Source organism: Coturnix japonica, chromosome 9, assembly GCF_054131305.1.
Source record: "Coturnix japonica strain WE chromosome 9, WE-NBRP24, whole genome shotgun sequence".
Classification (NCBI taxonomy): Eukaryota; Metazoa; Chordata; class Aves; order Galliformes; family Phasianidae; genus Coturnix; species Coturnix japonica.
This window is the reverse complement of record NC_140671.1, coordinates 2,341,095-2,363,933: the sequence shown is the minus strand read 5'-3', so window position 1 is coordinate 2,363,933 and position 22,839 is coordinate 2,341,095. Positions and strand designations below refer to the sequence as shown.

Here is a 22,839-nt window from a genome sequence, read left to right as displayed (position 1 = left end):
AGTTCATAAAAATGAAGCTAATGCATTTTTCTTTCTGATTGTTTGGACTTTTTTTAGGCTGGTCCATATAGGCATGTTGAACTAAGGTTCAGCTTTTGGTTAAGGGAGCCTTTTCAGGATTCTAGTTAATACCAAAACTAGCACATTTTATTCTGAATGTGAAGTGTGTGCCTCCGTATCACAGACTCACAGCATCCACAGGGACACTGAGCATGGAACCGAGTCTGAGCAGCTCATCAGTGGCAGCAGCAACAGAGCGGGAAAGTTATCAGGCAGCTTGGACAACGAAAAGATTTGACTGCTGGCGCTCTTTTGAGGGAAATCCTGGTAAAACGTCAAGGTGTCTGACTGACCAAACTTTATGATCTGTTGTGTTTTTTTTTCCTTTTTTACTCCTTCTGAAAGGCCTGGTAAAGATCAGATTTCTAAGGAATTAAGCAGTTAATTTGCAGCACTTAACTGCCATTGTGATCATTTATTCATTTTCAATTGATCGCTTCTGTTGTAGGTATAAGAGACATGGCTCAGGAACACTTTTTTATGCTAAATATACAGTTTTGAGTCTTCAGAAGATCAGTGATTTCACAAATTGCTTCTCTTTTGGTCACTGCAAGAGAATGAAAGAGAATGAGTGCTTGGTATACATGGAATGGTGTACCTATAGTACATAGATAAGCTTGAAAGCAAACCATTTATTAGAACTGTATAGGTTAGTGGGAACAAAATTAACTGCAGCTACAAAGAATTTCGGGCACATCTTGGGTCTGGTGTTTTTTCTTTCTTTTTTTCAAGCTGGGATCTTATCTTGTCCCCTTCTCGACCTTATCTCCTTTTCCCTTCCATCCTTCAGGACTTTTCTCATTCAATTTATTTGGTTATGAAAAAATACTCACTTTTTTTCCATATCCATTTAATTGCAGATATTAGGAAAAAAAAAAAAAAAAAAAAAGTTATGCTGTTAAGTCGATCTCTGATCTTAACTGGGCATGCTTTCTTTATTTTCATCTTGGTCTTTTTCTAGGAAAATACTTTTAAGTTCGAGTGCTAATGCCAAATAACACCAGTCATGGGTATTTGGTCACTTGCACAAGTGAAAATATTGGCTACATTAGGTGTATTCTGCAACAGCGGGGTTAAAATTTCCTGGACTTGTCAGTATTGGAGATGCACTGAAAACAAAAACTTGGATTTATCTCTATGATGCAGCAGTTCTGAAAACACACCATTAATCTGAGAAGACAAGGTCGGGCCTGACAGTTCCAGGCTTCAAGCCAAATTGGACTTCTGTGTTACCAGCATTAGTAAACTCTGTTGCCACAATAGGTGACTGCACTGAAGAGAAACGTTCCCACCTACTAATACAAACATTGATGCTAACACACAATACTGGGGGGGAAAAAAAAAAAAAAGAAAAAAAAAAGTTCTTTTTCCCAGCTGTTGAGACTGAAAAGCAATGGACAAATACATCCTAAATGTGTGGGGTGGGTAAGAAGTTCTTGTGCAAGTGACAAGTCTTGGAGAGTAGATACCCCATGTTGGTGTAAAATAAAAATATGAATGGTGATACATTTGCCTTTGGTGACAGCACAATTCCACTGAAATAAAAATAGCAGTATAAATAACAGAAGTAACAAAAAGCAAACTTTTGGATGTTTTTTCCTGCGTAGGTCACGATCAAGGTCTCCTAGGAGGAGAGCTCACACACCAGAAAGGCGGAGAGAGGAAAGAAGTGTTCCAACAGCGTATCGCATTAGTAATAGTCCTGGAAATAGTAGGAAACGTGCACGATCCAAGTAAGTACACCTCATTCAAGTAAAGGTTACATTCTGTTACCACAAGGTACTTTAAATGTTGCCTGAGTTATTGTATAGTCCCTAGGTTAAAGTGCTTTTGCTATGGGTCTCTGTTTTAATAAACAAATACATCCGTGGAGGAAAAAGAAAAATCAAGCACTAGTTCCTCTTTAACTTATCTTGATTATGTTTGAACACTGAATGTACAACCAAAGTAGCAAGCATCAACATGCTACTGTCTGCAGGCTGTGAAAGCTGAGATTTATTTGGAGTTTCACGTCTTCTTTGGCTGCCTACAGAGGTCATATGCTGTGTTATTCTTACTGATATTTGCAAATTGCTTGGGTACTCATTGTATCTGGACAAATAAGGGGAGAATCCAGTTTAGAAGTTGCTGTGCTTTATATTCAACAATCATTTTGCTGTCTGAGTAGAATGTGAAATATGAAACAAGTAATGTCTGTTTTGAGAGAACCTTGCATGCAGTCTCTCAGAACCTGCTATCATGGAGATCACGTAACCACTGTTGTTTGTGATTGTCAAAAACATCTGGAAAGTGTATGCACAAAAGGCTTGAAATGTTTTGTCTCCAAATTCAATATGCAAGTGAATTTTTTTATTCATTTATATATACAGCTAATGTGCACACAGAACACAAAACCTTAAGGTTTCTAAACTGAGCATACAGAATTTTTTTGTCATCCGTTAAGATTAGACTTTAAGCTGTTTTTCTGTCTCCTGTGGAGCAGGAAGCAGCAATCACTTTCACCTGCAATTTTTAAAATGTTTGTATTGTTTCATAAGATAGTTTTCCATCATTTGACAGCCCCCAATTAATTGATTTGTAGTACGTACGAATGAGAACATCATCAGTATAGTTCAACTGATTGTTTCTCGTATTCATCATATTCATCAACTTGAGATAATTTTTAAAAGCAAGCAAATGGACTGTGGATTTGCATTTTAGATCTTATCTATAGTTCCATGCTTTATTCATTTATGGGCTAAAAAAATACTGGGAAATATAAATTCTTCTGTTCCTCATTATATTCCAGGTGACTGATGTTGTTTGGAAAGGAGCTTAGCTCTAGCAAAGTTATGCTGTAGATTTTCAACTGAAGACTTCTCATTGTTATGCTTTAGACCATCAAATACTGTCTGTAATTCCGCTGTACCTGGGAAGTAGTATTCCATGTGGGCTCTTTAGATACTATCAGTTGCTTATTGCAGTTTGTTAAAAAGATCTTCTGATACAGCCAGAGAAGTACAGTATTGGAGTTAGAAGTATGATATCAAGGTACAACTGTAACGCTTGCTCTGTACATGTACTCTATGGAAGCAGACTGCATGATCTTTTAGAAGTGTGAAAAGTGCCTTCCGCTGAGCTAGTTTCATGCTGCTATAGATAGCCTTCAATGGAATATTTTCTCCTCACAGAAGTCCCCATGAAAAAAAGAAGAAGAGGCGGTCTAGATCACGTACTAAGTCCAGAGCTAGGTCTCCTTCACCAGCTGCGTCACCAGGCAAACCATCCACACACAAAAATTCTGTGCATTCAAATAGTGTCTCTCCTGTGGAGAGCAGGGAATCCAGCCAGGAACGCTCCAGGTAATACACTTTCTTACAGTAATACTGTAATGCTGATGACTCTTGACTATGAATGTGTCTTTTGATGTAGCTTGGATGGTAAAAAGCTCTGTGTGCAAATATATGTGTGTGATTATTAAAAGTAAAAGACACTGGGAGAGCATCAGTCTAACAATGATTTAAAATCCTGGAAAACATGCAACACTTTCTATGCTACACTTGATGTTCTAAATAGGAAATCCCTGTACAAATGTAATCTGTCAAAGGATTTTTCATGTTAAGTTTTGGATTAAATAGGATCACTTAACGGTGGTAAACAGAAGGTTCTGCTTCTTGTTGAAGTATACGTATTGACACGCTCCTACAATAACAGTTGTGTGGAATATTCCGCAGTGTAATTCTAAGTTAATAATTCTCACTAAACGGAATAACTCCTTGAAGCAAGATTTTAATAGAGTGGTTTGAATTTCAGTGTCACTGAGAAGTTCACAGGTTATTTCCACAGAGTGTTCTACAGTCCTGTTGATAATCCCATGCCTGTTCTTCAGATTTCTTTTAATCAGTTGTGTAGGATTTAGTCTTCTGACCTTGACTTATCTTGTCTTCTAGTTGAATGACAGAACTTCTGACTAATGCATGAGGTAGTTGTACAGTGGTGCTCCAAATTGTAATGATGAGCGAAATGCATTTTGAAAACATATGCTATGGAATTCTAATTCTGATTGTACTTTTTAGGGGAGTTTCTCAGGAAAAAGATGGCCAAATCTCTTCAGCGATTGTGTCTTCAGTGCAGAGTAAAATCACTCAGGTACAAGTAGACAGATTTAAAGCGTATTACTTAATTATGTGTGTCCATCATAGGAAATTCTTAATACATTGTGCAGTTCTAGCTTTGCATACAATATAGAGACATGTTTATTGTCAGTCTCTTTGTTTATGAGACAAGCAATTTTGTTGCTTTATGTAGCTGCTCTCTTTTCAAGTTTAATTAAGCCTTTAAAGATCAAGCTATGCTCATCATGGTGCAGTACATCCACTGCTAAGATATGAAAGTCCACATTGTGCTTGAACAGTTCACCTACTGCCTACAGCAGATATTACTGAGAGTCCGTCTTACCATGTAGTGATCTTAACAAGTTTTATGAAAGGTCGAAGGTACATCTTGGCAAACTCTTAAGTTTGTAGTATTGTCAGTAGAGGAAAGATGTGTCCTCTTACACCTACTTTAGTTTCCATGCTTTGCACTGAGCAGTAGCTACAGCTTACTTGTTGTACCCTTGTTGCTGTTTATGCCTGTGAACTTCTTGTTGCTATATTCAAGCCTACTGTGGCTCATAGCATAGCTATCTGCAACCAACCGTAACAGGTATGTGTGTCTGTATGGCATGCCATAATCTAAATGCATTCACTATCCTTATCACACTTTTCCGATATCCATTCTTAGTCAGAATAACTCAGTTTATTTTTTAAAAGCTACTGCCTGGTAAAAACTGTTTTAAAACTTTTGATTTCACTCATCCTCTCAGAAACTTCATGCATTTTAAACTTCTTTCCATTCTATTTGCCAAATGTAGAGGAGGAAAGCTCTTCATTGTGCTTTGGGAAATTTACAATTTAAAATCAGAATTGCTTTTTATATTCTCTCTCTCTCTCTTTTTTTTTAATGGGTAGATTATCCTTTGTATCATTCCAAGATTTACTTCCTCTAGAGAAATAGAAGTAATTGGAGTTTAATACTAGTAGACTAATATCTTACGTAAAATATGTCATTCGTTTTGAAAAGAAACCATAAACAAGAATATGCAGTCAAATAGGAAGTGCAGGCACTGGCAAAAGAAAATGGAACACTGACACCATAGCACTTCATAAGCTACCAGAGAAATGCATGGAAATTCCTGGTAAGAGTAGAGACATTAACTATGTCCTGGTCTTAAAAGTATAGTAGATGCTTTACCTTTTTAATAACATACTGATTTTAGACATAGGTAAAGTTCATGAGTTTCTGGGGTTAAATATTGCTCATGACACAGTATTTGTTGGTTAGTATTTGATTGCTCAAACGTGCTGGAATGGGCTGACCAGGGAAGGTGGTGGATTCACTGACCCTGGAGGTGTTCAAGAAGCACGTAGATGTTGTACTGAGGGACATAGGTTAGTGGGAAATATTGGTGGCAGGTGGATGGTTGGACTGGCTGATCTTAGAGGTCTTTGCCAACCTTGATGCTTCTGTGATTCTGTGAAAGGGCAGCTGTAAGAGGAGGATATATCAGTAGCACTAAACACTGACTTGCAGTATAGTTTAAAATGCATCTGTTCAATAGCTTTGAAATTATATTCAAATGCAGTACTTTACTTACTGCTTTCAAAAAATCAGGAAGAAGAACAAGACTTCTGTGTATCTCCATGGTATTTCCTTGCATAATTTTGTTTGGCATGATTTTATTGTGAAGGCCCAAAGAAATTTTAATTTGCCTCATCATTAGAAAGGTTATTTTGCTGCCAGTCTGCTAGTTTACCCTGGTTTCTCTATCTTTTCTCATTCACTTCCTTACATCTGCAAAGTGAAATAGCGATGCTGCATTCTACAATCGAGTGTTTTGAGAGTTTCAGATGAAAAATGCTTTAAAAATACTAAGGATTATTTGCATTACACATGTGAAGAAACGTGTTAAGTAATCTGTGATTCATTACTGATAAACACTTCTTACTTCCTGATCATTTTTTGCAGCCCAGTTATTAGATGCATTTACATGAGAATTTCCTTTTGTAATGCTGTTTCTACTGAGTACTCAGACACGATTGAGAATTGCTGTTGTGTTACAGTAGTCTTAATGTTTCTTTCACTGTTGTATGTAGAAATAGCGCTGCTGTTGTATGTAAATTTTTGGCTCAGCTTTACAAAAATCTCTCTGTTAAAGAATTGTTAGCACTTTCATCTTAATGAGCACTTGCGCTCTTTCTTTACCTGCTTGGTTAGTAGCTTTATGTATTTGTTACAGTTTTGAGGAAGATAATACTTTTTTCTGTTTCAGTTGAGATGATTTCTGTGTTTTGTTGTTTAGAAACTGCTCTAATTGTTTAAGCAGAGCACTTTGTAGCATTGTAGTGAAAACACACTTATGAAAACAGTTGCTGTGATACAAATGTTTTCCTCTTCTCTTTAGCCTGGAGACTGTTAATATCTGGTAATCATGAATTCTAGTATTTTGTGTGATTAGAGTCCTTTAATGCAGGTGGTTTTGTTTTGTTTGTCGCATGCTTTATCTTTGTTTAAAGCTTAAGCAAGCCTGATCATTTTTTCTCTTGTGTTCTGTAGGATCTTATGGCCAAAGTGAGAGCGATGCTTGCAGCTTCCAAAAACATTCAAACTAGTGCCTCCTGAGACCTGTTGATCTGATCATCAAGAAATTATGTAAAAGAACAACATTAAAACTGCCTCATCTTAAATGTACAGCTGAGCCTGGCTCACTTGGTTCACAACTCTCTTCTCTAATATTACCTGAACTTGAGGAGCTGAAACCTATCTTTCTGTACAGAACTGTCTCCTTGAAATTTCATTAAATTTTTTCAGGCAGAATATCTTTGGGAAGTTTTTGGTTTTTGTAAATTGATTTTTTGACTAATTCTTCAGTAACATTTTATGATCAGCAGTCTATATGTGTATATTTGTAAATACTACGTTTCTGTGATAAAAGTATTACACAATAATAAAGAACGAAACATCTTTCATTAGCTCCAGAGTTTTTGTGGAGTCCTTAACTGTTTGAGGTTGACTTCAGTTACAGATTTCTTTTCTTTACTTCTTTCTGCTTTTTGAAATAACAACTGTAGCTTCCTTAAGATGAAAAATAATTTTCATCTATCTTCAGGCACAGGATTATCTAAGAATGCTTGTTTACTTGGATGTTAATAGTGGAGATTTCTGAAAAGGGGGACATAATCTACTGTCTGTTATTTAGAGTGGTCTGTGATCTGATCTGTAATCACATTGTAGTTACTGTTCTGTTCTAATTTTCAGTAGTTACTTATAGTTTAAGGGGTATATGCGTAATACCTGTTACTAAAGATACTCTATTTATAATGAGCTAGACAGCTTTCTAATTGGCTCTTCAGTCTGCTGTTGGGTAACCTGTTAGTTATGAAACAAGAAGTCGATTATTTGGGGATCTTAGTGTAGAGCTTTTAAGGTTAATTTTCCTTCAAGCTGAGAGACCTTGCTTACACAAAGTGCAGCTGCTATCAAATTGAGTTAATGGTTTGGCACTGAACTACTTGGCTCTACAAAGAAGCTGACAGCTGTTGAGATATACCTGCAGTGTCTTGGCTTTGATCATGATTTCACATCAGTTGTCAGTTGCAGCTCTTCATGTTGTAACATTTTGACACCACCAATAATTTTGAAACATGCACTTTCTCACTTGTTAACCTTCACACATTACAGACAACTGAGACCATACTCTCAATTTTTTTAATGAGACAACAAATTATAACATTAGAATTCACGTTTTCCTGGATTTAAGGCAATATCATCTTGTGTGAAGAAAATGAATTGCGAAGTGTCCTTGGATTAAATTTCTACTTAAGTCAAAGTTTACTGTATGCTTAACTTCTCCCATCCTTACCCAGTGACTAACTACATGAAGCAAAGAAGTGGACCTGTGGAATGAGGTTAGTAAAGCATTGTCATCTTTGCTAATTTTAATTTTGCCTCATGTTCTGAAAGCATTCAGTGCAGCATTACACTGTTCTATTGTTCATATTGTTTTTAAATGTGCTCTCAGCACTGAAAGTGCATTACTTGTAAGGGGGAAGATGCTATTGGAGCAGTTTGTTGGAAGCCAATACCTGCCCAACTGCTAAATAGGTTTCTGTCTTTGTGATGGTCAGCTGATGTGGTATTTTGTTTGTTATTCTGTGTGTACTATCAGAGGATTCCTGATCATTCTTGATGCAGAGTGTCTTTGATTTTGCCTTAATATTCCCTGCTCTGGATTACACAGGAGGTGAGTATAGGTGGGAGAAATACCCTACTGGATTTTGTGTCATCTTAAAGCAAATTCCTGACTGTTTATAACAAATCCACTTTTACTTTCCTGTGAATTTGAAACTTCTGCGGTATTAACACCTTTAATTTGAATGAAGATGATAATCTCATGGCAACCATTAATCCTGATCATTTAGCATGACATACGTTACAGAAAGCTCTGCCAGACCAATTTAAAAGTGGTGCTAATCTGCCATTTTTGGATCACTGCCACACTCTCCTCTGGAGACGTACTGTCTTGTTTTTTCTTCTGATACAGGCAGAATGGCCACACATGTAGATGGATGCTGACAGACTTATTTTTAAGACTGAATACCAAGCTGTTGATCTCTGAACAAAAAATGTGATGATTTCTTGATGGTACTTGACAGTATTATAAATACTACTGGTGATAAAGTAAGGAACATCCCAGTATGCAAGACAGGGGAGGGACAGATGCTGACTTCCCCAGGCAACACAGAATGAGTGGCAGGTGTGATACATTTCTTCACTGAAACAGTGTAAGGATACAAGCTTTTTCTTGTCCAGCATTTTGTAAAATATATTCTAAGAATGTGTTCTTCCAGAGAGAAGTCTTGTATATGCTCATATTTCATCCCTATAACACAGGCTTCAGGTTTTCTTGTTAAAATGCAATCCAGGGATGTCTATGCTGCTTTATTTATTAGGATGTGGTAGCCTTGGTGACTGTAGGAATGTCTCTTAAGCCCTCATTTGTATAACAGCTTTTTTTTTTTCTTTTTTTTCTCTTACAGATATGCCAAAGCTTGAAGAAAACCAACCTTTAACTCCGATTAAGAAACAGGTCAGGGGGTTTGGCTTTACCAGGAGGGAGAAAGTAATGGCTGTTCTTCCTTTCGGAAGCTTTAATGGTTTAATTCATTTTCCAGGGATGACTGGTGGAAAGATAAGTATTTTTCTAGTCTGAGTTGAGTAAGCATAGAAGATATTTCAGCATTAAGCTATGGAAATAATCAGAAGCACATTGACCACGGGTCTCTGAGTGCCCTACCTTGTGCATAATGATTATAAATCACCAAGTACAATGATTAACAGACTTTTATCAAAATATGTTGCATTTAAAGAAAGGTTGGGAAGTGGGAGAAGCCTGTCTTACAGTGGCATTACAGTCTATTTTCAGCAAGCTGCCTATTAACATAGGCAAGAGGGGTTAGAAACTTGTAGCAGCTTGTCTTCTCCTGGAAACCTTCTTCCTGTGGGTTATCAACACAGTGAACAGGGAGCTACTAAGAGGTGCAGGATCACGGGAGGGAAGCCTCTTTATTCCCTTGGATTGTTATTGTGGGGAATATATGTGACATGTAAGTCTGATATAATAATGGCATAGAGGAATAAAGGTTCTTTATAGATGCTCCAATCTATTGTTTTGTTTTATATTCCCAGAACAAAGCATTTCATGTATTTGCATAATAAGAAGCCACTAGTTTACTCTGTTGAATCATGAATAGTGAAGGCCTTTAAGTTTGTAACTTAATGGTTTTCTCAGCAAAGAGAGAATAGATGATCATTATTCTTTTGTGCAGGTCCGTTATCTGTTTGCGTTCATACTGTCCCTGTGAGCAGTGCTGTAATCTATCAGTAGGAATATATTTCGAGCTCATTTGTGTTCCCCACTGTCAGGGCCCTGAACATTGTAATAGACCTTAATAGCTCAACTTGGGCCATTCACCCGCATCCTCTGATCAGAGGCTGTGTTTCAGCTCAGCCCTGGCCCTTCAGTTCCTGCTACGCAGGCTGTGGGTACATCCATCTTCCCAGTCATACCTGTACAAGGCAGTGGGTCCTGTTGCTGCGTCTCTCTGCTCTAGTCTAATTCTCTGGCTGCTATTGTTGTCTTCATCTGTGCAGATGGTTAGAACCCAGTCGCACGTATTTGTGAAAGTTCTGTTCCAGCTCACCCTGCTTTGAGCCGCGGGCTAGGGTGAAATGATTTCCAGATATCTGTTCCGAGACTGTTGACTGTTATGTGATTCTGTTCTAACAGTCAAACACTGGCTACCTTAATCAGAATTGAAACAACTGTCTTGCCCTACAGTCTGTGTGTTTCAAGGGAAGCTGTCCTGTGTGTCTCTGTAATAGCTTTACAGAGGTATATTAACTCCAAAGGTGAATGATTCCTGTCTTATTACAATAGGCAATAGAAATTGTCTCAGTGGCTGAAAAAAAGCCAGTATACTAAAGCAGCCTTCGTTGAACTCCCTTCCCTTCAAAAAAGATACTTTTTAAAAATGATAATATGCTATGTAATCTGAGAGATCTAATAGTTGGACATTGACAGCTTCTTAGAATGTGATTCAATTAAAATGTTATGTGAAACTGCACATCTCGTTGCCAAAAACTTCCTATGCTTTAAGCCTTCATACATCACGTAACTATTTGTCCTCAGCTGCATCCTCTGTTCATGCTTCTTGAATAGCTGTAAGCTTATCTGATGGCTTTTAATCAGGAAATGGCAGAAATTGACAGCCTCAAGCTGTCACTGCACACAAAGGCGTTATGAGACATGTATCTATTAATCCTGTAAAGGGAGCACGTTCAAGTCCTGCTGTTCGTAATCTCCTGTTGGAACCAATATTGGCTAATGACTTCAGTGGTATCACACTTGGCAAAAATTAAACACATATTTTATCCTATCCTAAAGCTATTTCTATTTTCAGGCATCATAGATAAGGATGCAAAATGGACAAGTATTGATATTCTGTGTTGAATTTAAGACAATACTGCAAAAAGAGTGAGCAGTGCTGGCAAATCTGATGGCATTTGTCTGGTGATTTTTAGCTGACAAAGAGACATTAGCTCAGTTCTGGCAACTTAATGATTCTGATGGCATTATGATGGTTTTTTGAGAACCTGTTGTTCTATTGTGACAGTGACAGTTCCCTGGATATTAAGGCTGATGCCAAAGAACCTGAAGGGTAAGGTTGCAGGCAGTGTGCAGACAGCTGCTTGCTGTAGAGAATAGTTGTGCTACTGACCTTCAAATTCACTGAACGTGCTGCTCTCTTTGCCAGTCTTCCATGGCCAGAATGGAAGTTATGATTTAAGAAAGTTAGGAATATGTTTCTAAGCAGGTCTCTGCATTTTAGAAACCTGGTTAACAGAGGCCTCACATCATCTTAACACAGTTGTTTTCAAGACCAAAGTTTTACTCCTTTTATCCCTTCACTAGTAATGAATTTTACACCTTAATAAAAGACACAACAAAGTACAATCTAGCTGCAATTTCTTTTAAGTCACTGAAGAATCACTGATTTCATTGTGGCATTGTCAGCAGCACAAAAGCAGCTTCTCAACCATCTTCTGTAAATTAAGTATTACCTTAAGAAACAGCTTTCTATTACCTGTTCTTATACTGTTACTTTTTCTATCCATATCAAATAGTTTGAGTTCAACTGAAATCTTGCTCACTCTGTTAGAAAAAGCTTTCAATGCCATTTCCATTGCCTAGACAGAAATTAGAAGTGAGGAGGTTCTGCAGAACCTCCCTGAAAATGTGTTATCTTTACAGAATGGACCACTTGTAAAAACAACCTTCCAAATCCTTCTGTTGTTCATGCTGCACAGGCCTGAGATATAAATGATGGGTCAGTAAATAAAAATGGCATGCCTATCTCTTGCTTTTCCCCACCTTCTTTGAGGGATATTTTAGCTCTGAGCGCATAGATGAGCACACTGAAAAGCATTCAGGATGAGCAGCATGTCAACTTACGCCGCATTATGGAAAGAGGTTGCTGTTTGCTGGTGGGAGCTGTAATTTGAGTCACGTGTGTAGGTTTACTAGGCATGGCTTCCGATAACAGTGTGAAAATATTCCATATTTTACAGCCTAAGTGGTATAAAAATAACTTGAAAAGAGCTGGTGGTATCTGGGCCTCTGGCTGCCATGGGGCTGAGAGGAAGGGATGCATGCGTGGCTGTGCTGCATTGTGTGGGGTCTTGCCTTCTGGTGGTTCCCACATTACTAAGCTCTTACATGACCAGTAGAACTCATAGGACTATTTGAGAAACTGTTGCTGATAACCCAAGGGTTCAGGAGATTTTAATACATTTAAGAGAGGAGGAAGGGATAAGAGCTAAATCTTTAAATACCTAAGAGCTTGGTTCCACTGTGTGGCTGTAACTGCAGCTATCAGAACCCCTGCCTTTATGAAGAAAATGAAACGCTGCTGCTGCAGTGTAAAAATGTTGCTTTTCAAAAAGTCAGCAGCCTGCAAACGGAGAGGAAGTCAGTCCAATGAACAACAAATCAGATAAAATGGATTTTATTCTGCCAACTGTTGATGTAATGAAATAATGAGGAAAAATGCTGTAAGCAGCGCCTGTATTAAAACACTGAATCTCCAAATCTAACTTTTCTTTTAATTGGACTGTCAGGATGGTGAGACCTCACAATGCTTACAGGTACCCATGAAAACTCAAAAGGGAGAGAAGAAATACATTAAAGCAGCTAATTTCTAGCACAGTGCTGGTCTGTCTGTCCCTTTCTCCCTGTCAATATAAATCGTGACAGACTGATTTCCTCGCTGCAAAGAGCTCTTTGTTACTGGTGGGTCTGAAGCTGATGGAATGCTGCACTGAGTGGGAAGCAGGGAGGTAACTGCTGCCAGCACAGAAAGTAATCAGCTTGTTCCCTTTGAGTAGTGCTGATAAAATGTTCATTCTCACCAAACAGTGGGGGAAACCTCCCTGCTGTCATGTTGGAATCAGAGCAATTTGTATGAGGCTTGTGAGGCCTTGGGCATAAAAGGGTTAAGGATATCTGCAGGAAGTGTTCTTGAGAGGTTGCATTGTAGCTTCAGTTTTACTTTATTATGATTTCTGTGTATACACAATTTATCTTAGCGCTGTGAATGTTATTACCTGCTGCCTTTAGTTGTCAAGATTCCTACGAATGTGTTGCCATTTGGCTAATTAAAGTTGGGCCAACTGCACAGCATCCGGCTGTGGGCTCTCCTGCTAATTACATTGAGCTTTCTACCTGTTAATTTATTAAGATAAATATTTTCAGAAGGCTTTGATAATTAATAGCTATTTGTGAATTGTGCCTCTCACCTGTCACCATCCTCTCAGCTTACGTGTTCCTGAAACAGGAGGTTGGAGCATTATTCCCTACAACAACCTAATAACGTGCCAAGCAGGAGATCTGAGAGAAAATGAATCTGGAAATTGGAACAGTCTAAAAGTAGGGCAGCACTGGGTGTGGGCAGAGCATCAGGTTGGTGGGAGTGTGCTCTGATCCCAGCTATCCCACTGCCTACTGATGTGATCTCATACTGATCGTATCAGACTTTCAGGGCTCAATTCAATGTCAGAAAAATCAAGATCACTGCACTGTTTGCTTTGCTCAGTAATACATAACCTGGGTTGAAGGGTGCTGTGCTGATTCAGAGACCTCTCAATGTAGCCCCGAGGTGACAAGGAGGAAAAGCTCAGGCTGAGCCCAGCAGGGAGTGCAGAGGTGATGCTGCTGTTGTAGTGTGTGATTGGAGACTGCTGCTGAAAGCTATGAGCCTCGTAAGTTTGTTGTACATACACCATGCAACAAGGCTAAAATCACCTGGAGACAACACTGTAATGCCAGCAGTAACTACAGGGAGATGTTTGCACTCCTCTTCTACAGATGAGATGCTCGGACACCATGCAAGCACCCGTACTTGATGTGAAATTCATTTCCAATTGTGTGGAGATGGGTTGAGGTTTATGAGTATTAGAGATGTTCTATGGGACTTCTAACTTTAACTGCATTCTCTTCCACCTTTGCTAGAGCCTGCAGCTTCAGCTGCATGACAGCATTAAAATTGACTTTGGAGTTAATTTTAAGTAGATTAAATACTTATGTCTTAGAAACTCATAGCAAATGCCCATAATATGGCATAGCAATTACATCTTAAATACCTTTGTGTAGATAAGGGGTGTTTTGTACCCATTGTTAAAAAACAGGCTCAGTGATGGGTTATGAAGAAACTTCTCTTGCCTGGCTTCTGCAGTGTGTTGTTTTTCTTCTTTCCAGCAGCAGTAGAACTGAAGACTTATGTGACTGATGGATTCATTCAGGGCATCTCGGAGGTAGGTAGGAAAGATAACTATTTACTTAACAGATGATGGTGGTTGATGTGAACCTAAAAGATTAATGCATAGCTAAAAATGACATCTCAGATCTTGAAACATGTAGTTTTCTGGGCTGTAAATATTCTCTGTTTAATACCAAAAATGTAAAGTTGAACCTTGGTAATAATTCTTTCTTCAGCAGCGATCTGTCTGTGCTGAGATATTCTTGTAATGCTGGCCATTGATCTTCTCAAGAGCTGCTGTGTTTGAAATAATTATTTCAAAGAAACATTGAGAAAGAAGCAAGATCATCTTTGCAGAAGATTTTTCTTCATCTCTTAATATATTCACTGTAGGAATACCTCCTTCAGAAGAGGTGAAGATCATTCCCAGCTTCCTGAGCTGCTTTTTTCCTGCTCCATCTGCCAGAAGTTTTGCAGCTGGCGCGATTCGTTTATTCTGTTCAATCTGTGCTCTCTTAAACCAGCAATGAATTTGACGATCAGTGTGCTGGGTTTTTAGCGTGCAGTTTTTCTTTCCACTCTGAGCCACTCACTGACTATTACCACACATCACAGTAGTTTTTCCAGTGCTTTCTCCTGCAAGGCAGAGTGGAAGCAGCAGCAGATGGATTGTGTGATGGGGTCTCCACCTTCTTGGTAGGAACCTGGTGAGTGGAGCTGAAACCTGGTACTTTGTTCTGCTGTTACTGCTGTTAGCAGAATCCCAGCTGCACTGCACCAATGAGAGCAGTGGCAGTCTGCTTTTGCAGACATGGAAGTTGTGAGGAGCCTGTTAGCTACCAGAAAGCCAGTCTTGTGAAGTACTAGCCCTAAGATCTGGAGGGTAAGGCCAGGAAACAGCACCATGCTCCAGACAGCTGTTGAGCAGGGGATGTGAGTGACACAGCTCTGATCCTGACTCCATTTTTTTTGGCTTCTGTTGACTAAAAAACCGTGACAATGGGCCAGTCCTGTCACCTCCATGAAGGGAAAAGCCTACACTTAGGAAAATGCCTTGGAGCATCAGGGTAAAGTCAGAAAGAGACTGAGAGGAGGGAGGAATTTTCAACAGGACAGCTGGAGAACATGGGTGGGGATGTAGGGATAGGGAGGAGCTACAGGAGCAGTGGGATTGGGCAGGAATGGCAAAGTGAACAGTCAAAGTGTGAACAAACAAGGAAACTGGCATTTATGACCATCTCCATAATAAATTAAACCATTATTACAGTCTTCAAAAACACGCTGCCTCTCTCATCCTATTCTGAAAATTGTCTCCCCCCCAAAGCCCCAGCCCTAAAAATGCTCCTGATACATAATTCATGCGTGTTCAGGACTGTCATATTTTTTTCCCTTGCAGATCTTCCCAGAGCACTCTGGAGAGACCCGTTTATCAGATCCAAAGCAAAGCTTTGTTTTCCTTCCTCCCCCAAGACAAAACCCTCACACCCAGTGCCAGCACTTGCAGCAGCCTGTGTGTGTGTGCGTGCTCAGGACCCTGGCAGCTCTCGGTGAGTGACAACCTGCTGTCGCCATCATCTGCACACGCGTGCAATATTAATAACTGCTTTGGTGACCTTCTCGTTTTCTTTCAATATGTCTCGGTAGAATTGAAGCGATGCACAATTTTCCACAAGAAATTACAGGCGAGTGGCTTAATGGAGAAATCCACCCACTCCTTTCCACCACCCTGTACAAATATTTCTAGAGCTGCTGGTGAATTTGTGTACACTAATGCACCGAGAGCAGCTTTCCAGGGTGGAAGCTCAGCCCAAACCCTTGGGATTGATCCTGGGAATCAGTGCCTTCTGTGGAAAACTGGCAGTGTGCTTTTTCCCCCACCCAGCTCTCACCTGTCTTACACCCTCTGCTAGGTATAGATTAGTTTTGTTTTTTTGTTGTTTTTTTTTTTTTCTGATGGTTATTAAAAAAAATTGTGCTAATTTACACCGCTAATGACAGATTTACTGGCACTCATGCAACTCTTACTGTCAATATGTGTGTTATTTCAGGAGCCTGTGCTTCTGAGCTGAATTTACGGCTGGTGGGTGCCGTTCTGCTGCCTTCCTGGCACCTCCGTGCTTATCAGCTGCCAGGTAGACCCAAGTGCTCCTGGTGGTGGTCTTTGATGCTACAGAACCTGGAGGGATTCAGGAAATCTGCATTCAGTTCTGGGATTCGATGCCAATGAATTCACTGAATAACTTGCAGCAAAGCAGCCTTTTGGCTCAGTTCTTTTGTAAATAGGCACGTAGTTAATAGGGCTTCTTGTCCCATGGTCACAGCTCCAAAGGACTGCGGTGGGTTGGCTCTGGCCAGCAGTGAGACATCGCCGCAGCCATCACTGAACTGATGTTTGAAGCTCCTCTACAAAGCAAGTTCCCATGATCTGAAGTGGGTTTTTCCTTTCTTTCCACACCCACAAAGGCACATCAAATGGTTCTTCATTATTTAAATCCTTCTTTTCAAGAAGAATTACCAACTGGGCAGGATGCTGGCTGTAGAACAATGTGTCACGTTTCCAGTTTTAAATCCCACATAATTAGCTAAGTGTACCAGAGGAAACCCTAATTTGCATAAGGTTGCTGAATAATCATTGCATTCTTTTAAAATTACCTAGATTGGAACATTTTCTGTTCTTTCTTTGCAGAACAGAAGTGGTGGAGACCTGGCTGTAGCTGAGGACAAGGACTTTGGGGACAGGTGAAACATGACCTTTCTGCTGCTGGGGCTCATCCTCTCACCTCAGCCAATAATACACGGTAGGGCAGGGAGTTGGGGAAGCACCATGGAGAGTTTCAGATCATAATTGACTTTTTTCCTCTTCCCTCCCTCAGCGTGCTAAAACACCTGTAAAACAGCCTTGTCTTCTAAAAATAAGCAAAAGAAGCAGACTCTAGCACCCAATTATCTCAGGCTGGGAGAAACAGATGTGATTAAGGTTTTAAGGCAGCCTTCAAACGGGCATCTGAAAATATGTCCAAACTGCAAACGACAGCAGATGTACGGTGGAAGGGAATGTGGATGGCAGTCATTGACTTGAGAAGTGCACGGGATAATAAAAGAGGTGTTAACAGATGGGAGATTTAAAAAAAAAAAAAATAAGAGGGATGTGGGAAGAGCAAAGCCTGAGAAGTAACTGTTGATAGAAGAAAATTAGTGGGAAAATGTGCTTGGGTGTCTGTGTTTGGAGGAGGGGTCTGAGGCCATCAGATCTTGTGCAGGAGAATTAGCATTCCCTTCTCTTGGGAAGGGAGAGCTGGGAACCGAGTGGCTGAAAAGCTCTGGTCTGGGAAATGTTTTTTTCTGGAGCAAACCCACAACTTCTCTGTGCCATGCTGTCATAGAGGCAGTCCTGTACCACCTGGCACCAGCCATGTGTGTCCCATGGACAGAACGCTGTGTTGGCCTGCCGTGTTCCTTGTCATGAAATCTGTTCTCAGCTTTCAAGCTCTGTCTAATTCCATCAGCAGACAGCTAATCCAGATAATCCCTTTTTTTTCTTCACCCTCCCAGAATCGACACTGTTGTTTTGGTGCCAGGTTGTACCAGTTAAAGCCTTCTCCAAATGACTCCCGGGTTCTGGGAAGCTGAACAGTCTGAAAGACAAAATCAGTTCCCCTCCTGATGTTTGCCATGACCTGACTTTCCCAACACGTTCATGGCTGCTGACACGACAACCAGAACAGCTCAAGTGTCTTTTTACGACACTTGCTTTTCTTGCAAAGGAGATGACATCTGACTCTTCTCTCTGTAACAGAACTCTCATGAGAACTGGAAGGACTTGCTGAAATTGCCAATGTGCTCTCACCATGCACCAAAGGAATAGGAGCCAGGTGGGGCTGCGGGGATGGGAGTTGCTGCTCCCCACCAACACTCATACCAGTGCAAACAGTGAGCCCAAGACAACGGTGAGGACAGCAGCTCCTTTTCTGCCAATATTTCACAATCAGACCATCCAGGATTTGTTTTTTGCATCACCAACCTTCAGATGTGCAGGAAAAGTGATGTTTGCAGAGGACTTTGCTGCTTGTGCCAGCAATCAGAGCCGAATTAAAGGACTTGACGCTGAGAGGGGATGAGGACATTGAGTCAACGTGCAATCTAATCCGATATGTCAAAGAGAAAGAGGGGCTTTTGTGCTGGTTAATGGACTGTCCTTTGGAGACGCAGTGCTTGCCTCCGGGAATGACGCACACACCGGCTGGGCTGGAGTGCTAGGAAGGAATTAGGCTGTATAATTTCAGGTTGCCTTTGAGTCAAAGAAAGTTTTTAGAGATTCATTCCTTATTTATTGACATGTTTGCTTTTGCTGCAGAGAAAGAAAAGGAAAAGTCCTGTGAGATGGAAAAAAAAAACCTCTTTCCATCTTGCTTCTAAAAAGTGCCTCAGGATTTTTTTACGAAGTCCCAGTTACAAAATGCCTGCAAAGTTAATTGGGAGGACTGGACAAAAAGCACAATTATTATTTCTTTTTCTTTGCCTTTGCTTTGCCTAAGTGCACTCTGTGCTTGTGATATTGAATGTGACCATGTGCAGAATAAAAAATGATTGCTCCGGGAAAGTTCTTTTTCTTTAAAAAAGCAACAAAAAAAAAGCATCCTCAAATTGCTCAAAATAATTCTTGCCTTATATGTCCTTGGCTTAAGGCTGACAGTAGCTCAGAGGTACAAAGCAGCCCTCCTCTCTTTCACAGAGCAAACCTGAGCAATAAGCACAGTGAGCTTTCACTGTGCCCTCATGCAACTGTGGCTGGAAACCCATGACATTTGGGGCTCCCCTCCTGCCACTGTACCTGAGATCCACCCTGAGTCAGTTCTGGAATCCCCAGTGCCCTGCAGAGCATCTCATGCCCACTGGCTGCAGCTTCATTCCCACTAATGTCGGTGCAGCCATTAAACCCTCTGCATAGAGCCCACCTTTTGGTTTTGGCTCCCGCAGCGCTGGAAGAAGCAATGATCCGTGCTGAGAACAAACAGGAGCTAACAGGCTTCAACACGCTTTGCTGCACGGGAGTTACAGCAGCACGGCAGCTGTTATCATTCATTTAGGGGCACGGCGTCTGGCTCGTTGGAAATAAGCTACAAAGGTGAAATCTGCTCCATTATTTTCAATAAGAGATGCGCAGAGCATAAAGAGGTCAGTGTCTTCAATGTGGACAGCAAAAAAGCGCTGGTTTAACCGCTGTGCATTGCCCCACTTTATTTACAGCAGCCTGAGCGTGGTTTGTGCAGCACATGTCCCCAGTGTCAGTGTCCCCAGAACAACCAGTGTCCCCACCTTGCAGCGGGCTGGTGGCCCCATGGCTCAGCCAAGGCAATAAATTGGCTTTGTTCCTGGGACTTCTTCCCCGGCTCAGCACAAGGCTTGTGCAATTTATGGCAGAGAGCTTCCACACCAATAAAACAGGGTAATTACGTGTGCTGTCTCCTTCCTGCTGCCTGATGAGGGGTTTCAGGCTCAGGATCCTTTCTGTAGCTGTATCCTGTACCCATTACTGCACAGCCTGGTCCCGGTAAAGCTCTTTCAGGGCCGTTTTGGTGCCAATAAATCCTATCACACACAGGTTTGCTTTAGGCTCGGTGGCACTGTTATATCCCAGGCACATTCCTGAATGACAGCCAAGGTTTCCTGGCTGGTAAAGGAAAATATATAGCAGCCAGTTTTATGGCTTCCTGAGCCTGCGACAGAGGATGCGAGGTGGAAAGGCCTTCTTGGGGCACGCTCCATTTCATGCGAATGAACTGCATCTGGAAATTAAGGAGAAAAAAAAAAAGGTTAAAAAAAGAGCATAGAGGTGTTTTCTGGCACAGGGGACTCTCTCATCTGCTGCAAACTTCACTGACCACATTGACAGTTGGAGTTCAGCAGCCAGACCCTGCTAATGGCTCAGCTCTGCCCAAGGTCCATGTGGCATCCTGGTGGAAAAATGCATTTGTAGAAGGAGAAGGCGCTGGGGAAGGGCTGGGTCTGGAGGGAAGCAGCCTGGCTTCCCTCATACTGTGCCCATGTACTTTGCTCCTCCACCTCCAGGCTGAGCTTTGGAGCCACAGGACCTGGCCAGGATGCACCACACCAGCTGAAGTGGTGCTGCTTTGGTTTCCATTGATCATCTTGGGGGATAAATTCTGCGTGCTCTTTATCATCTGCATGTTGATGGCTGATTTTCACCTCCCTTAAATGTGAGCGAGGTGCAAGAGCCCTGTAATCCTTTTTGTTCTGCGCATTAGTGCAGAGCCTCATGAATCTCTATTAAATCAGAGCGAGAACATGGAGATAGTTTGCAGCTGCCTTGTTGATTTTGTATTTCCTCTCATTGCTGTGCCTTGCCATGAAGCTGAGAGTTGAATGGCTGATGAGGCATCTGCTGCGAGCAGGAACCTCAAGGTGGTGACAAAAACAAGTTTGGGTTATTGGCTTTGTTTGCTGTGAGATAAACACGTGATAAAAACCTTCTGAGACACCTGGTTGGAGGCAGCAATGGGCTGAGCTCCTGCATGCAGTGCTGCATGGAGATGCAGGAGTGAAAGAACCAAGACAGCACTGCATGTGGGAGCTTGGATCAGGACAGAGAACCTCACCAGCCCAAAGAGACCCAAGGGCTGTGGGGCTGTCACGAGCCCCAGCACCCAACAAACACCCAACACCCAGCACCAGGGCAGTGGGTTGGGGCAGCAGGAGCGCTCAGCATGCAGCACAGGCAATGGACTCTCCTGTTTTCACTTTCATGTAGACAGCTGATACTATTTTTTTGATCTTCTTTTTAATGATAGAAGTCTAGTGTCAGACCTGTCATTTTCATGTTCAGTCGAACCCCAAGTTAATTATAATTCAATTAATTAATGCTGCCTCTTGATGGAATGGGTCTTATCTACTGTGACTATGGCCTTCGTAACTGTGATTAGCGATGCCTTAAAGAGAAATCAAGTTTTCAGATGTGCTGGGCGTTGCTGATGCTGTTTCCAGTTAGAAAGTGTTGCTCAGCACAGGGGTCACAAAGTCACTGAGGCTGCTGCCGTGATGCACCTAGGAAAAAGCAAATATTTCTCTTATTAATGAAAATGCATCCATTTTCATTAAAATAGCTGTGTCCCAATTTGTTAAAACATTTTTATAATGATTTTTATCTTAATGGGAATTTTCTATAGACCGGTAACACACATTTTCAAAGAGGAGGTGCTGGTACTAATGGTCTGAGCGGCCATTATAGCCAAAATGAAGCTCGGCTCATCACTCCCAGAAATGAGGGCACTTTGGATTTCTGAGCTGAAAAAACATGGGCAGCAGAGTAATGATCGCTCGGTGTGTGTGGAGCAGCCTCACTCTTCTGCACTGCTGATGATTCTGTGCAAAAACGTCATCTGCTGGGGACTCCTGAATGCTGCTGTTCCTTGCATTGCTCCATTATTTCTGCTGAACGTCACTGCTGTCTCCGGAGCAGAGGTGCCTCTGCAGCTCCTATTATTGCCGAGGGCACCCAAACCAAAATGCTCTGTTATTATTCCAGTAATTAAACCTTCATTAAGCTTCACCTTTGCCATCCTCAGCCCCTAAGTTTGGCAATACGGTTCTAATTAGCTTTTAGGTGAGAGTGTATTGCTAATAAACAACCATCTTTGCTGAGTTTGGGCTGCATGGAATCACACTGAAGCATGTGTACATTTTCCTTCTCTTCCTCCCCACCTCCCAGGCTTACCTGGCAGGCTCCCCCCAGGATGTATTGTGCTGCAGTTATAAAGATCATCCAAACAGTTCAGCAGGAGGCTGCGCTCTGCCCTGCACTGTGTGAATGAGGAACACATGTTTTCAGTTCTGACAGAACCTGATGGATTGGTGTGATTTAGTACTTTCATCCTTTTTTTTTTCTTCTTTTCTGCTTCAGATGAAATTCACAGTTAGAATTGGAATTTTCTGTGTTAAAAATCATCCCAACACACAAACGCAGCTCAGCATGAAAAGTCCATTTGCCCTCTCTCCTATAGTCTAACAGGTGCCATATCTGCTTGTTGCACACTGCAGCTCCTCCTCTTGGCTTTCTGCTGCTGCTCCAGGCTGAATGTTGTCCCAAAGACCCCTTTACACCTATTCGGGGTGTGTGCATTACCTGAGTAACCAGGATATCACTCACATCGATTTCTCCCTTCACACCTTCAAGGGCTCTTCTCCTCCTGTTGTTTTAATTGATTGGAAGAAAAGCTTTTGGGTTGCTCTGAGTGTATTTCACGTCGAGGGGTATTTCCAGTTAAACTAACAAAAGCTTTTAAAGCCAAAGAAAGGCAAAAGAATCCTTATGGGTTGCTGTCCTTATGGGTTGCTGTCCTTATGGGTTGCTGTCCTTATGGGTTGC

General features: G+C 41.2%; 2 protein-coding genes across 13 annotated transcripts in view; both read left to right on the top strand.

The window, feature by feature from the left end:
• The window catches only part of SFSWAP (splicing factor SWAP), a 36,652-nt gene extending 29,540 nt beyond the window's left edge, over positions 1-7,112 (top strand). For 5 of the 11 annotated variants that reach the window (XM_085509420.1, XM_015877648.3, XM_015877653.2 and 2 more), the window contains 5 exons: positions 185-340; positions 1,668-1,793; positions 3,231-3,401; positions 4,116-4,188; positions 6,697-7,112. In XM_085509420.1, the coding sequence (XP_085365546.1) occupies positions 185-340; positions 1,668-1,793; positions 3,231-3,401; positions 4,116-4,188; positions 6,697-6,762 (592 nt within the window). In that variant the 3' untranslated portion in view covers positions 6,763-7,112. Of the gene's footprint in view, positions 1-57; positions 341-1,667; positions 1,794-3,230; positions 3,402-4,115; positions 4,189-6,696 lie in introns of those variants that run through there. The other 6 variants (XR_014931949.1, XM_015877649.3, XM_085509421.1 and 3 more) reach the window with 3 other exon arrangements.
• An 822-nt stretch (positions 7,113-7,934) lies between these two features.
• LOC146759638 (uncharacterized) lies at positions 7,935-19,056 on the top strand. 2 transcript variants are annotated; one of them, XM_085509427.1, is made up of 7 exons: positions 7,935-8,048; positions 8,309-8,383; positions 9,180-9,229; positions 14,459-14,511; positions 15,853-16,003; positions 17,143-17,254; positions 18,009-19,056. In XM_085509427.1, exons 4-6 carry the CDS (start codon positions 14,486-14,488, stop codon positions 17,197-17,199), a joined length of 234 nt encoding a protein of 77 aa, XP_085365553.1. In that variant the 5' UTR covers positions 7,935-8,048; positions 8,309-8,383; positions 9,180-9,229; positions 14,459-14,485; the 3' UTR covers positions 17,200-17,254; positions 18,009-19,056. The 2 variants fall into 2 exon arrangements, with proteins under 2 accessions (XP_085365553.1, XP_085365551.1); XM_085509425.1 differs by lacking the exons at positions 7,935-8,048; positions 8,309-8,383; positions 9,180-9,229; positions 17,143-17,254; positions 18,009-19,056 and adding an exon at positions 16,505-16,832 and having other exon boundaries at positions 14,266-14,511.
• Positions 19,057-22,839: the final 3,783 nt, after the last annotated feature.